Below are 14100 nucleotides of genomic sequence, written 5' to 3'. Positions count from 1 at the left end.
CTCACAGACCGCGAGATCGTGACCTGGCTGAAGTCGGACGCTCAACCGACTGCGCCACCCAGGCGCCCCTAGATGGCTATTTTATAGATGAAAAAACAAACTCAGACAGTAAGTAATTAGCCCAAGGTCACACAGCTCCAACTCTATGATCAGGATTTGAATCCAGGTTTGTGTTAACCATGATGTATACTGCTCCTCTACTTACATTTCCCATTATGTGAGCCCTGTCACAACAGGAATTACTAGACAAGTATGAAACCACATTTCTCGTGATGAGCACGGAGTAATGTACAGGATTGTTGAATCATACAGCTGAAACTAATATAACATTGTATGGTAATTATATTTGGATATCAAAAATAAGTAAAATTCAAAACAAAGAGCAAACCTATTGAATCTCTACTAGTTCCTGGTTTAAAAAAAGCATCTTGGGCATCCAACACAACCTTTAACTATGTTTAAAGAAACCTAAATAGTGGATAACAAATTTATGACACAAGAAGACTTAACAACTCTGTCCAGTATCTATGACCATGTACTTCAGTATTTTATGGCCTAAAAGTGGGAACTGGAGAGGAAAAGGAATGATGTTGACACACTTATTTGGAAAAATAAAAACCTGACTTGCTTGCTTCTCTAAAATGGCAGAGGGAGAGGAAGAGAGGAGGGGCAAAGGGAGTGCATGTGTGTCTCTTTTCTACCATACTTGTAATAGACTAATCTAATAATAACTGGACAATAAGAACTTATCCCCAAGTGCCAAATTTAAGTATCCCACGGTAACAGTATTTTTGCCTAAAAACTCATCCATACAGAATTCTATGTAAACATGTACCAACTGTAAGCAGCAGGTCTATGGTTCACGTGCACGCAACTCAGTTATAAATTCACCTGTAAGTGCCGTTAGAGCTGCGCGTCACAAATTTTAGTATGTATGTCTTACCTGGGTATTTCCCAACTTAAAACTGTATATATTAGAAAAAGTAGATGAAAATTAATTACTAAACTTCCACTTCAAGAAATGAGAGTATTAGCAATTCAAATTCAAAGGAAATGAAAGGAACAAAGACATGAGGGTAAAAGCACACATAGGGAAGGGAGAGAGAATCGAAGCCAAAAGCTGGTTCTGGGCCAAGTTTAAAGAAACTAATAAATCCCTAGGAAAGAGTCTCAGGAAAGAATGCAAATTAGCATTGTCAGAAATGAAAGACAAGATGTTACCACGAGTCTAAGACATTAAAAAGATATGAAAGAAATAACAGAATCTCACACAAATTCATCCACAGAATAGAAAAAAAGAAAAAAATATTACCCTATGAGTTTTAAGGCCAGCATAAAATCTTGATACCAAAATCTATTTTAAACTATTTGCAAACATTATTTCACTGTAACAATCCTATGAAATAGTTATTACTGTTATCCCCATTTTACAGATGAAAACCCGAGGCTCAGAGGTTACATATGTTACCCAGTCATAGACTAGTATGGTGAAAAGCACAAATTTGAACACAACATGACTGGAGTCCATGCTCTGTAACAGAGGCTACACTGAATGACTTCAGGCTTTGCTATGGAAATGACACAGGGCTTAAATACTTCATCTGATAACTGACCGTGTAAATAAGACACCAGCAAAAGAGGCACCATATGCTCGAGCATCACCATCTACAGCACCTGAGCTTTCTTATTACTGTCTACTTTTCTTAAAATAACTTTTATGGTTACTTCACAAACCATTCAGAACATGCTTCATCATTTACTATCTCATGGTAGACAAACCAATGTAACTTTAACTAGTATCTTAAATGTCCTACCTGATTCTGTTGGAGGGGGGGCTGAGACTGTCCATCAGGAGCCTGGCCCTGGCTGTCATTCCCTCCTACTGGAGAGCCACGAGTCGTGGCTGTCATACTCGACACAGGGCAGATCTTTGCAATTTTGTCTGCTTATGTAGTTGTCTTGAGAAAAGAAATTATAGTCCACTTATAGAAGATGAAGTACCAGCATTTGTCAGTCTTAAAAAGCTCCAATTCAAGAATAAACCATCTTGCAGAGACCATTGCATAACCTACAAGAAGAAAAAAAAGTACATTTGTTTTAGATTTAAAAACCATGAATTAAGGAACTGTTCCATCTTTTTTTTTTTAATGTTTATTTATTTTTGAGAGAGAGAGAGTGTGAGTGGGGGAGGAGCAGAGAGAGAGAGTGACACAGAATCCAAAGTAGGGTCCAGGCTCTGAGCTGTCAGCAAAGAGCCCGACGTGGGGCTTGAACCCACACACCGCAAGATCACGACCTGAGCCAAAGTGGGACGCTCAATCGACTGAGCCACCCAGGGACCCCAAGGAACTGTTCCAGCTTAATGTTACCAGTGAATCTAGTCAAGAGAAGATGGCTATACAATGGGAGGGTAAAGTGAAAAGCTAAAGTCACACTGATACCATATTCAACTTAAACTGGTAACTGTAGATCAGCTTGCATCAAAGCACAACCTTATGACAGATTTCAGTTTTCTCCTGGGATTCCAAAGACATTATTATAAAGGTATTTATTTAGTTGCCATTTTGATTCAATCATGGAGTGGCAAAAACTGTCTTCGACTTGTCAATGCCATAAACACTTTGCAAAAAATACGTACACTGAAGACAACCCAGGTAACAAAATATTAATTTTTAAAACCATTTCAGGAAAGATTGCCTAAAGCTTATCACCAGTACCACAGCATTGTCAGTAGTTTTTGAACAAGCTTATGAAAGGTTTTAACAGAAACTTTAAAAACTTTGGGGGAAATTTTCTTTGGAAAAAGCTCAAGCTATATACTACTACTCCAAAAGAACCCAATTTGTCAAGTGACCCTGACTCTCCACTTTTGGCAAGATTTAGGTCACAGGCATTCCCAAAGACAGGACAGGATTATGGACAACTGTTTAACAATGGAATTCTTTGTTACCTGACCAGCAAAGGAATATAGGGGAATGCCACCAAACCCTCAATTCTATATTCATTAAGACCAATGGCTCTCATCCTTAGCTGCATACTAAAGTCATCTGACAGGCTCTGAAAAACACTAATGGGCACACTCCTCTCCAAAATGAATGAATTACTACATTTGGGAGTGAAGCCTAGGCATCAATACATTCCAACAATTCTCCCCTGGAGATTGAGAACTGTGCCATCAGATTGAGAACCTTAGCTGAGGAGTTCTAGGTATTTGGTTATAAAGTGACCATACTTTTCATTAGTCCAGAACAGTCTATGTTTACCTATTTATTAACCTCCAATTTAAATACAATCATTTAACCCAGAGATGGGTTTCTAACGAGATTCTGTTTCACTTGTCAAATTGGTATAACAACAGCAAAGAAGACCAGTAAGATCTAGCCACTGGTGAGACTAAACACAGAAAAGTGTTTAATATGTAAAGCAAAAATATAAAAGATAAATGATTGAGCAGGCTCTCTTTCACTTTTGTTTCCCATTTTCAAACACCCTACGTTACAAAAAACTTCATGTGAAGTAAACAATTTGAAAAATCTGGAGAAACTAGCCTATAATTTTCCTTAGCCATTTTGAGTCGGCTAGCAGATTACTTAAGTAACTGTCTTCTCTTACCACTCAAATTATCAGCTGATCAATTCACTTGATTCTTTTCCACGTCAAATTTATTCCAATCTCTTCCTTTTATTTCCCAACCTGGGTTCATAATCCGCTTGTATACTCTCCCCCAAAGGATGATGCTCCCATCACCATCTCCTCACTCTTTTCCTAGATCTTAGCCTATAAATATTATGCTTGTATCTTCCTTACTGAAAAATGACCAGTTTCTGCCCTTCCCTTTTCCCAAAAATCTTAAGAAGAATGTCTCGTCTCCTTTTACATCTTCCATTTTCTGTCATCTGGCTGAGTCTAAGCTACCAAAGTTGCTTTTAAGCCACCGGGTTTTAACTGAGGTCTATGGATAGATTTGAAGAGCAACTCTCCTAAAACTACACACAAAGCTTCGTGAATGTGTGCATTTGGTGGGGAGAGACGTTCTAATTCACAGATCATCAATGCTCTACTGACAAATCAAATAATTGCTTCTTGCTGTTCACCGTGTTGGCCTCTTCCACCCTCCCTTTTTGAGCCCGAGATTCTTAGGCTCAAGCAATCCTGGACTCCAGGCTTCCTTTCTATTTCTTTTTAAAGGGGATGGTGGCAGGTAGTAGTGACGTCAGTGAGGAGTATGGTTTTGAATACTGAAACAGAGTTGAAAACATCCACTAGACAGTTGACTCTCCAAGTCTGGAACTGAACCAAAACTTTGGGGTCTTGAATATAAAGTCTATTATTCACTAAAGGGTAAAGGGAGATGGACTCATTAGTTAACAGTATTACCTATGAGCTTCCCACCCACCCATAAACACAACCTCCACACGACTACTACCTCATTCTGAGAGTAAAGGGGCCACAATCTTGCGGGGTGTTAAGAAGTAGACTATATACCCCAAGTGTCAGGTAAATCAAGGAGAGATGATGAATCCTGAGACACACCAAAATTAAAGTGGGTTTAAGGCAAATCTTTAACATTTACAATTTGTGGTATTCTTCCATAAATAGAAAACTAATCATCTAAGAAGTGACTTGACCAAAGCACAAGTATTAAGTTAACAAGTCTAGAATTCTATTACCTTGTCCATTAAACCAATACTATCTCTATTTTTTGAAAAAATATTTATTTTGAGAGAGAAACAGCATGAGCAAGGGAGAGGCAAACAGAGAGGGAGAGAGAATCCCAAGCAGGCTCTATGCTGTCAGCACAGAACCCAATGTGGGGCTTAATCTAGCAAACCATGAGATCATGACCTAGACCAGAAACCAAGAGTCAGATGTTTAACCGACTAAGCCACCCAAGTGTCCCAATACTCACTCTCTCTAAAAAGTCTTTCCAGGAAGCAATCCAAGGACAAAAAAATAAACAAAATGTGGTGTGTACATACAATGAGATATTCCAACACATGATACAACATGGATGAAACTTGCAGACATTCTGCTCAGTGAAATAAGTCACAAAGAAACAAATACTCTATGATTCCACTGATACAGAAAGTAGAAAAGTGGTTACCAGGGGATTAAAGGGGGATGGCGGTGGGGAGAGAAGACTGGGGAGTTTACAGTTTCAGCCTGGAAGATAAAAAAAGTTCTTGAAATGAATGATGGGTTGCACAATGAAAATATGCTTAAAGGCAAATTTTAGGTTATATATATTTTCCCACAATTATATATATAAAACACTAACTGCTGTCTTGCTTTTGCAGTCCTTTTAACAGATGGAGATATGAATTAAAATATCTTAAAATTATATCCTCATGTTGTTTTGTTTACACTCACTATCCTTCTATCTATTATGTATCCCAATAACCCTCCATCTATAGACAAATCAAAACTATCTGGCAAAAGTCAGGGCATAAATTATTCTAGACAAAATATTGTGTGGATTACTAAAGAACTTTTTTTTTTTTAGTGTTTTATTTTTGAGAGAGAGAGAGCAAGTGCGAGCACAAGCGGGGGCAGAGAGAGGGAGACACAGAATCGGAAGCAGGCTCCAGGCTCTGAGCTGTCAGCACAGAACGCAACGCTGGGCTTGAACTCACAAACCAGGAGATCATGACCTGAGCTTAAGTCAGATGCTCACTCAACACACTCAGCCACCCAGGCGCCCCAAGAACTCTTTAAACAAAATAATTTTAAAGTAAATGGAAAAGGGAGAAGCGTAACCTTTCCGCCAACAATGTACCTTTTACTCTGCCCACAGAACTAAGCCATCTTCTGCTTCTGGCAGAATAACCCATTGACAAAGCTTCAAGCTGCCTGCCATCCCTCTCTATTAGTTCTTCTCACCTTTCTGTCTTCTACCTCTGTCAAGTCCTCCACATTTCAAGATTCCCAATACTGCTGAGCAGGTATGACAGAGCTCAGCATAGCATACTCTGCTCTATTCTGGCATTTTTAACGGCCATCTCTCTACCACCACATTAAGAATTTGATGATACCTTTTCTTCAGTATGCTAGGATCAACAAATGGAAGAGCAAGAAATAGGTATGGAGCAAAGAAAAGTATCTTCTGGATTAAAACAAAATCCCGGGGCATCTGGGTGGCTCAGTCAGTTGAATGTCTGACTTCGGGTCAGGTCATGATCTCACAGTTCCTGGGTTGGAGCCCCGCGTCGGGCTCTGTGCTGACAGCTTGGAGCCTGGAGCCTGCTTCGGATTCTGTGTCTCCCTCTCTCTGTACCTCCCCAACTTGTGCTGTCTGTCTCTCTCTCTCAAAAATAAACAAACATTAAAAAACACAAAATCCCACCTCTGCCACTTACAAGCTGCTTTTTTTTTTTTTTTAATGTTTGTTTATTTTTGGGACAGAGAGAGACAGAGCATGTATGGGGGAGGGGCAGAGAGAGGGAGACACAGAATTGGAAACAGGCTCCAGGCTCTGAGCCATCAGCCCAGAGGCCGACGCGGGGCTCAAACTCACGGACCGCGAGATCGTGACCTGGCTGAAGTCGGACGCTTAACCGACTGCGCCACCCAGGCGCCCCTGCTTTTTTTTTTTTTTTTGATGTTTATTTTTGAGAGAGAGAGAGAGAGAGACTGAGCACGAGTGGGGGAGGGGAAGAGAGAGAGGAGACGCAGAATCTGAAGCATGCTCCAGGCTCTGAGCTGTCAGCACAGAGCCCGACACAGGGCTCAAACTTACAACTGTGAGATCATGACCTGAGCTGAAATAGTCACTTAACTGACTGAGCCACCCAGGAGCCCCTACAAGCTGCCTATCTTAAAGGCCAGTAACATCCACTCTATTTTTGCAAGTCTTTAAAAATGAGATAATGCCACCCATAAAAATGCCACAAGGATAATCTTAATAAAGGTGTTTTTGCAAATCCAAAACACACAATTCTCAAAATATGTAATTTTCTTTTCCCTTTCTATAATGTACTGTGCAGGCAGGGTTCTTGAATATCTGAGGTAATAATTGGAAAATGTTTTCAGATAATGTGAAAAGCTTTGAACGGGAAAAAATTATCAAAGATATGTTACAACTAAGTATAACACTGCTACCTTTCTTCCTCCGTTTTTCTTTCTTTCCCATTCATTCATTTCATTCATTCATTCATTCATTCATTCATTCAAAGTAGGCTCCATGCCCAGCACAGATACCAATGTGGGAGCTTGAACTCACATCCCAGAAATCAAGACCTGAGCTGAGATCAAGAGTCAAACTCTCAACTGACTGAGCTACCCAGGAGTCCCAACACTGCTACCTTAAAAACAAATCCCATTTAAGTGGAGGAACAGATGGGAATCACACTGTTTTACTTGATTTCAAGACACAGTCCCAAGGCTCTACCAGAACTTGTTTTCCAGGAGATATTTACGCATACCTAGCAAGGCTAGGACAAGCTTTCTACAAAGTCAAAGCAGCAATGTCATCCACTGAGCAACTCAAAAATTATTCAAATCAGGGGTGCCTGGGAGGCTCAGTCAGTTTAGCACCCAACTTCAGCTCAGGTCATGATCTTGCGGTTCCTGGGTTTGAGCCCTGCGTCGGGCTCTGTGCTGACAGCTCAGAGCCTGGAGCCTGCTTCAGATTCTGTGTCTCCCTCTCTTTGCCCCTCCACTGCTTATGCTCTGCCTCTTTCAAAAATAAACAAACATTAAAAAAAAAAAAAAGAATGCTCAAATTCAACAAATCCAAGGTGCAACTGTACTGTGTAAAGTTTCAAGCTTTACATAAAGTGTCAAGTTTTATTTCAGAAAAACAAAAGTACTGTAAGGGTCATTGTTCTCCCTTTCACTCAGGTGTTACCAGAAATTATGTTGGATTTTCTGCAATGCAACATTTAACCAAAATGATAGTATTAGATGGTCTTTAGAAGACAGCATTTTTTTCGTATCCAAACTCAGCATCTCAATATCTTCCAAGATGGGAGAAGCAACACCTTTACCTGGAAAAAGGTTGGAGTCATTTTCCTTTTAAGAAGCTAGTACTTCATAAGCGGCAACCATTCATACTCATTTTAAAGCTTGCAGAACTGAATTTCAACAACAGCTTTCAAGTGGGAGGGCCTTAATGCCAGAGAAACCCTCAAGACAAAGAATGGTCATTCTCTACCCAGTCATTATTCCACCTCTGCTGAAACGTTTCCTCTATTTCAAAATCTCTCTCTTATACAGCACATTGAAACTCTCTACAATTCCACATATGTATATGATCCTAATATACTTACCGAGTTCCTTCTCTTTCTGAAACTTTTTGTCCAAAAAATAAAAGCTGTTTAATTAAACAAAAACTCAAGAAATTACTTATTCAAGAAATATGTGTTAAGTGTTTACAACGGGCCACATATTGTTTTAAGCATAAGGGAATATGGCAGAGCACAGCGGGCAAATCTCTCTCTCTAGAATTAGCATTAACAGATTGAGGATAGAGCCTTATAAACAAGCAAAAACAAGCCCAACAGTCAAACAAATTATTTCCTTTACTGGACATCAGAAGGAGTTGAGTCTCTTAGAAAACAACATGATAGAGGGGCCTGGGTAGCTCAATTAAGTGCCTGACTCGATTTTGGCTCACGTCATGATCTCACAGTTGGTGAGTTGGGAGTCCCGCATCGGGCTCTCTGCTGTCAGTGCAGAGCCTGATTCAGAACCTGTCTCCCTTGCTCTCTCTCAAAAATAAACATTAAAAAAAAAAAGAAAGAAAAGAAAAACCAATGTGATAGATCCTTAAACTCATCCTTGGAAATTATCTTAGCTTGTGAATTTTATCTATTATGGACCAAAACCAAAGGGGAAAATTACTCAATTATTTTTCTTTTCTAATGCCTTTCTATGTTTGACATCCATAACTCGTTTTTCCCTTCTTAAAATACTTGAGTCACCAGAGGCAAGAGACATAACTGTGAAACAAGCTGTACTTAGCCTTCACCAGGCATTAGATCTCATTGCTTCTACTGATCACTACAAAATGAAAACTTTAATTACAATGGTCTTAGACAAACTATTATTTTGCAGTTAATACACCATATAGAGGAAAGGCAGAACTTAAATTACACATATTTAAAATGTTAATATGAAATGTAAAAATTAGAAACAATCACCATGACTCTTACAAAAATGCAAACCGTACAATACCATAAGGCCCTGCTTAAAAATCTTAAAAGACCAGGACAAAAACCGAAATGCTTCTCTAACAGTCTACAAGGTCTTCAAATACCCAACTTCAGCCTCACCTTGCAACTATTCCCCAGCCACCCGTTCTAATCCCATTCAATCTGCCTTCTTGTTCCTTCAAACGTACTCCCCTCACAAGGACTCTGAAGCCTCTGAACAAGCAGTCTGCTTAGTTTTGCCCATAAGAATTCACCTTCACCAGTGCTCAACTCACCTAAGAACTCATCAAGTACTCCTATCTGAGGCTCTGAGAGCCAGCTACACTTTCCTTAAAGCATCTATGTGATGACCAAACCCTCTACAAAAACAAAAGTTCCATAAGGGTAAAAGTTATATGAACTGTAGTCATCGTTGTATCCCAAGGATTCACTGACACACAACAGGTAGGTGCTCAAAAGAAAAAATGGGGTGGGGGAGGGTTAGTAACAAAGTCAAACAAACCGTCTCCCTTCCCATCGCCAACAATTCCTCTTTTATAATGTGTCCAAAATTATCTTTTCCATTCCCACTCCACTTTAAGAGACTCCAATTTTAACAGCATCCTGGCTGATCTCCACACTACCAATCTGTTTAGCATATTAACTGTAAATTAAGCCAACATTTTCAGTCTCTAAAACCTTTAGTGTCATCCTCCTCTCTACCTTTTCTGTAAGTACTATTCGAGGTCATTCTCAATCAGCCCTTATTTTTCCTCTCTCATTCCCCAATTTCAATACTACTATAGCCAGGTTGACATACCTCAGATTTTAAATAAAAATTTCCTCACTGGGGTGCCTGGGTGGCTCATTCTGTTAAGCGTCTGACTCTTGATTTCGGCTCAGGTCATGGTCTCACAGTTCATGAGGTCAAGCCCAACGTGGGGCTCTGGGCTGACAGTGAGGAACCTTGTGGAGGTTCTCTCTCTCTTCTCCTACCCCCCATGCACTCTCTCTCTCAAAAATAAACATTTAAGAATTTTTTTCTTACAGGGGCACCTATGTGGCTTAGTCAGTGGGCATCCGACTTTAGCTTAGGTCCTGATTTCACACACAATTCATGAGTTCAAGCCCCGCATAAGGCTCTCTGCCGTCAGCATGGAGCCCCCTTTGGATCCTCTGCCAACCTCTCCAACGCATGCGCTCATCCACTCTCTCTCAAAAATAAACATTAAAAAATTTAAAAAAACTTTTTTTTTATTAATAGTGGTAACAACATTTGAGTGTTTACTTTGTGTCAGGCACTATTCTAAGTTATATATATATAATTATTTAATCCTCAGAACAAGCCTATTACTGGCCCCCTTTCAGGAGTAAAGAAACTAGGGCAGAGTGAATACATAGGCAGTCAAAGTGGTACAGCCGGGATTCTACCCCACGTACTACAACTACAAGCTCCAGGGTTCTACAGTTTTAACCACCATGCCATACATCAATAATGCTGGAAAATAAGGAAAAGGCTACCATTAATTTCACCATATCCCCAACTCCAAGATAAACTCTATCAAAATGTTTTTGATGCAGAAACACATTTTATAAAACTGTTTTGCTTCATTTGAAATTTCCCCATGTTGATTATTCTTTTACAACATTGCTAATAGCTATGGCCACAGAATTTTCTTCTAAAACACTAACACTGTATCCCTAAGAAATACAGCATACAAAAACTATGCTATAACAAACTATTGTTCAGTGGGAGATGAGGTTTCAGAGTTTAAAATGCAGCAAGATATTGTCAATATAGCCGAGTCCACAGCTATGTACCTAAATATCCCTAAGCAATTTTATAATGTAGTCCTTGCTCAAGAGTAAAGGACATTCTTTTCCTAGTTCCACCAGCACTGCCATTATCATTAACATAGGACCCCTCATTCTTCTCACAATTATGATAAATTAGACACAAAACCAGTCAAGGCAGCTATTATTAAGCACAGGTTCCCCTGCCCCCAAATGTGACGCTAACTCTAGACAGCTTCACATTCAATCAATAACTCAGGCTAACACAAACGAAGATGTCTAATCTGTTGAATTCAAATGCTCATATTCTATTACCACCACTATTAAACACCCACAGCCCTTAATTTTTGTCACCAAATCACCATATACAAATGTAACATTGGATAAACTGTACTTCAATAACAAAATAAATTCAAAATTTTTTAATAAAATCACTATGTACACTCACTGCTGTCTCCTATGGATAACTTCCTATTATGGCATCACAACAGAACCATATCCTGCATTCTAAGTTTTGTTCGTTGCAGCAAAAACGTATTCATCTAGAAATGCTTGGTAATTGGCTAAACACTCTTATTCAAACCTCCGTGCTAAGTGTCTGTCAAGTCGTATGTACAATTAGGGTACTGGAAGCTTTTATGTGTACATTAAAGCTTCAATAAATTCCAGCATCCTTTCCAAGGCATTCTCAAGTGGGAGTTTTTAAGTGGCTGCAGGCAAGGAGTAATTTTAAATTAAAAATGACTTCTGGAATGCTGGCATCAGAACCTCTGTGGATATTCTCCCCAGTGAAACCAATAACCAGTGAAGATTACATAAAAAAAATTTTTTGAGGTCCCCAGAATTGTCCTAAGGGCAGGCACAAGCAGCTGGGATGTCCGGGGCTCCTTTCTTCTATCCAAGCTCCACTTGTGGAGAAGTTTGGTCCCAGGTTCTTCAGGCCAAGAATAATGTGCTCCTAATGGCCTTCACTCCATCTCACTCATAGGACTGAGATTCCACACCAGGAGAGACAAGGTGACAACACCAGAGGCTGCTGTTCTCACCCAGCACCCTACTCATGAAGCAAGGGTGTCAATCTGACAGAAATGAGCCATTGTTTCACCCCCAGTTCTGAAGAAATGATGTAAAGGTTTCGCCCAGGGGGAAAGGCAGGTCGTCAAAAAGCTTCAAATTTCTCTCAAAGTGAACCGACTTTATTTGGAACAAAGTACAGGGAAGTTCAAACCTGAGAGTGCACTAAAAACTAATGGAGAGCAAGGCAGTAAGCAATTAAGATGCTGGTTAATCTCATGAGAGCAACAAGCTATAAACTTTAAACCAGCTAGCAGTTTACCAGAAACAATCAGGGAAAGAGACAGCTAAGAGCCTCCCTGAAGTCAGAGCAAACCTTAAAGACAGAACTCAAACATTACCTTCTAGAAAGAAAAAAACTGAATTGGCTCAGACTGTGGGGCAATTAATCCCAGGCCACCACCTGAAACAATAAAGCAATCAGCCAACAATTAGTGGAGACTAACATTTGCATGTGACACCAACAGAGGGAGACAGCTTAACACAGATAAGACTAAGCTTGTACCCTCTGAAGAATATGAAATCACAGGCTACACATTGCAAGGAAAATGGATTTCATTACAGCAGTTTGGCCAGTAGTGAGACAGACAAGCAAGTAACAAGTCCCCAGGTATGGGTAGTGGGGAATCAGTATCCAAAGTTGCTACATTAGATAAAATAGCCGCCTTCCCCCCACCCCCACCCCCCAAAAAAAGTTTACCCGACAGGTGCGAAGAAGGGGAACTGTGGCCCATACACCAGGGTGGGGTAGGGGAAGCAGCCAAAAGAAACTGGCTTTGAGAGGGTCCAGATGTCAGGCTTAGTTAGCTAAGACTTCAACACAGCTATTACAAGTATGTTCAAAGAACTAAAGGAAACCATGCTTAAAAGAAGTAAAGAGGGGCGCCTGGGTGGCGCAGTCGGTTAAGCGTCCGACTTCAGCCAGGTCACGATCTCGCGGTCCGTGAGTTCGAGCCCCGCGTCAGGCTCTGGGCTGATGGCTCAGAGCCTGGAGCCTGTTTCCGATTCTGTGTCTCCCTCTCTCTCTGCCCCTGCCCCGTTCATGCTCTGTCTCTCTCTGTCCCAAAAATAAAAATAAATGTTGAAAATAAAATTAAAAAAAAAAAAAAAAGAAGTAAAGAAAAATATGACCACGTTTAAACAGAGACTATAAAAAAAGATGTAAGAGCTAGAAAATTTTTTAAAAGAACCAAATGAAAATTTCTGGAGTCCAAAAGTATAGTAACTGGGGCACCTGGCTGGCTCAGTAGGTGGAGGAGACACTTGACCTTGCGGTAATGAATTTGGGACCCATGCTGGGCATGGACCCTACTTAAGAAATTTTTAAAAGAAAACGTACAATAACTAAAATGAAAAAATTAACTGAAATGGCTCAACAAAAGATATGAGCTGTCAGAAAAAAAAAAAATCGGCAAACTAGAAGATGAACAGATTAAGCCATTCTGAAAAACAGAGAAAAAATGAGTTTCAGAGAAATGTGGAATACAATTAAGCATACTAATATATATGTTATGGAGTCCAGAAAGAGAAAAGGTATTTGAGGAAATTATGGCCCAAACTCCCCCACATTCATGAAACACATTCATCTACACATCCAAGAAGCTCAGCAAACTCCAAGCAGGATAAATTCAGAGACCAGACTGTAAAACATCATAATCAAAATGTCAAAACCAAATACAAAGAGAAATGAGGAAGCAGGAAGAAGCAATCATTGCATATATAGGTTCCTCAATAACACTGTCCGCTGATTTCTCATCAGACAATATGGAGGCCAGAAAGCAGTGGGATGACACATTCACAGCACTGAAAGAAAAAAAGCCTGTCAACCAGAATTGTTTCAAAATTGAAGCCTGAGGTCAACTTCTAGCATGACAGCCTACGGTGCTTGGTGCTTAACAGACCCAATCCCCAGTGAAGGAGCACTGGAAAATATAATCATAAAGAACAATATAAAGGCCTTTCTTCTCCTTTTTTAACGGATTTAAAAAGCACTGTATAAACGAAGTGTACATAATGCATAATTGGATTTCATATAGAAATGTTTCCCAATAACTGAATGATTTAACACGAAATGAATCAAAGACCTAAACATAAGATCAAA

General features: G+C 39.8%; 1 protein-coding gene across 2 annotated transcripts in view; it reads right to left on the bottom strand.

The window, feature by feature from the left end:
* USP9X (ubiquitin specific peptidase 9 X-linked) overlaps nt 1–14100 on the bottom strand; it is a 128277-nt gene that overhangs the window by 93891 nt on the left and 20286 nt on the right. For both annotated transcript variants that reach the window (XM_040468837.1, XM_040468838.1), the window contains exon 2: nt 1815–2068. In XM_040468837.1, coding sequence (XP_040324771.1) covers nt 1815–1910 — 96 coding nt within the window. In that variant the 5' untranslated portion in view covers nt 1911–2068. The remainder of the gene's footprint in view (nt 1–1814; nt 2069–14100) is intronic.

This window comes from Herpailurus yagouaroundi, unplaced genomic scaffold (genome assembly GCF_014898765.1).
Source record: "Herpailurus yagouaroundi ecotype Mexico unplaced genomic scaffold, PumYag 67793, whole genome shotgun sequence".
In the NCBI taxonomy this organism is placed as follows: Eukaryota; Metazoa; Chordata; class Mammalia; order Carnivora; family Felidae; genus Herpailurus; species Herpailurus yagouaroundi.
Note: the sequence above shows the minus strand (reverse complement) of the source record. Positions and strands in the feature narration are given on the sequence as shown.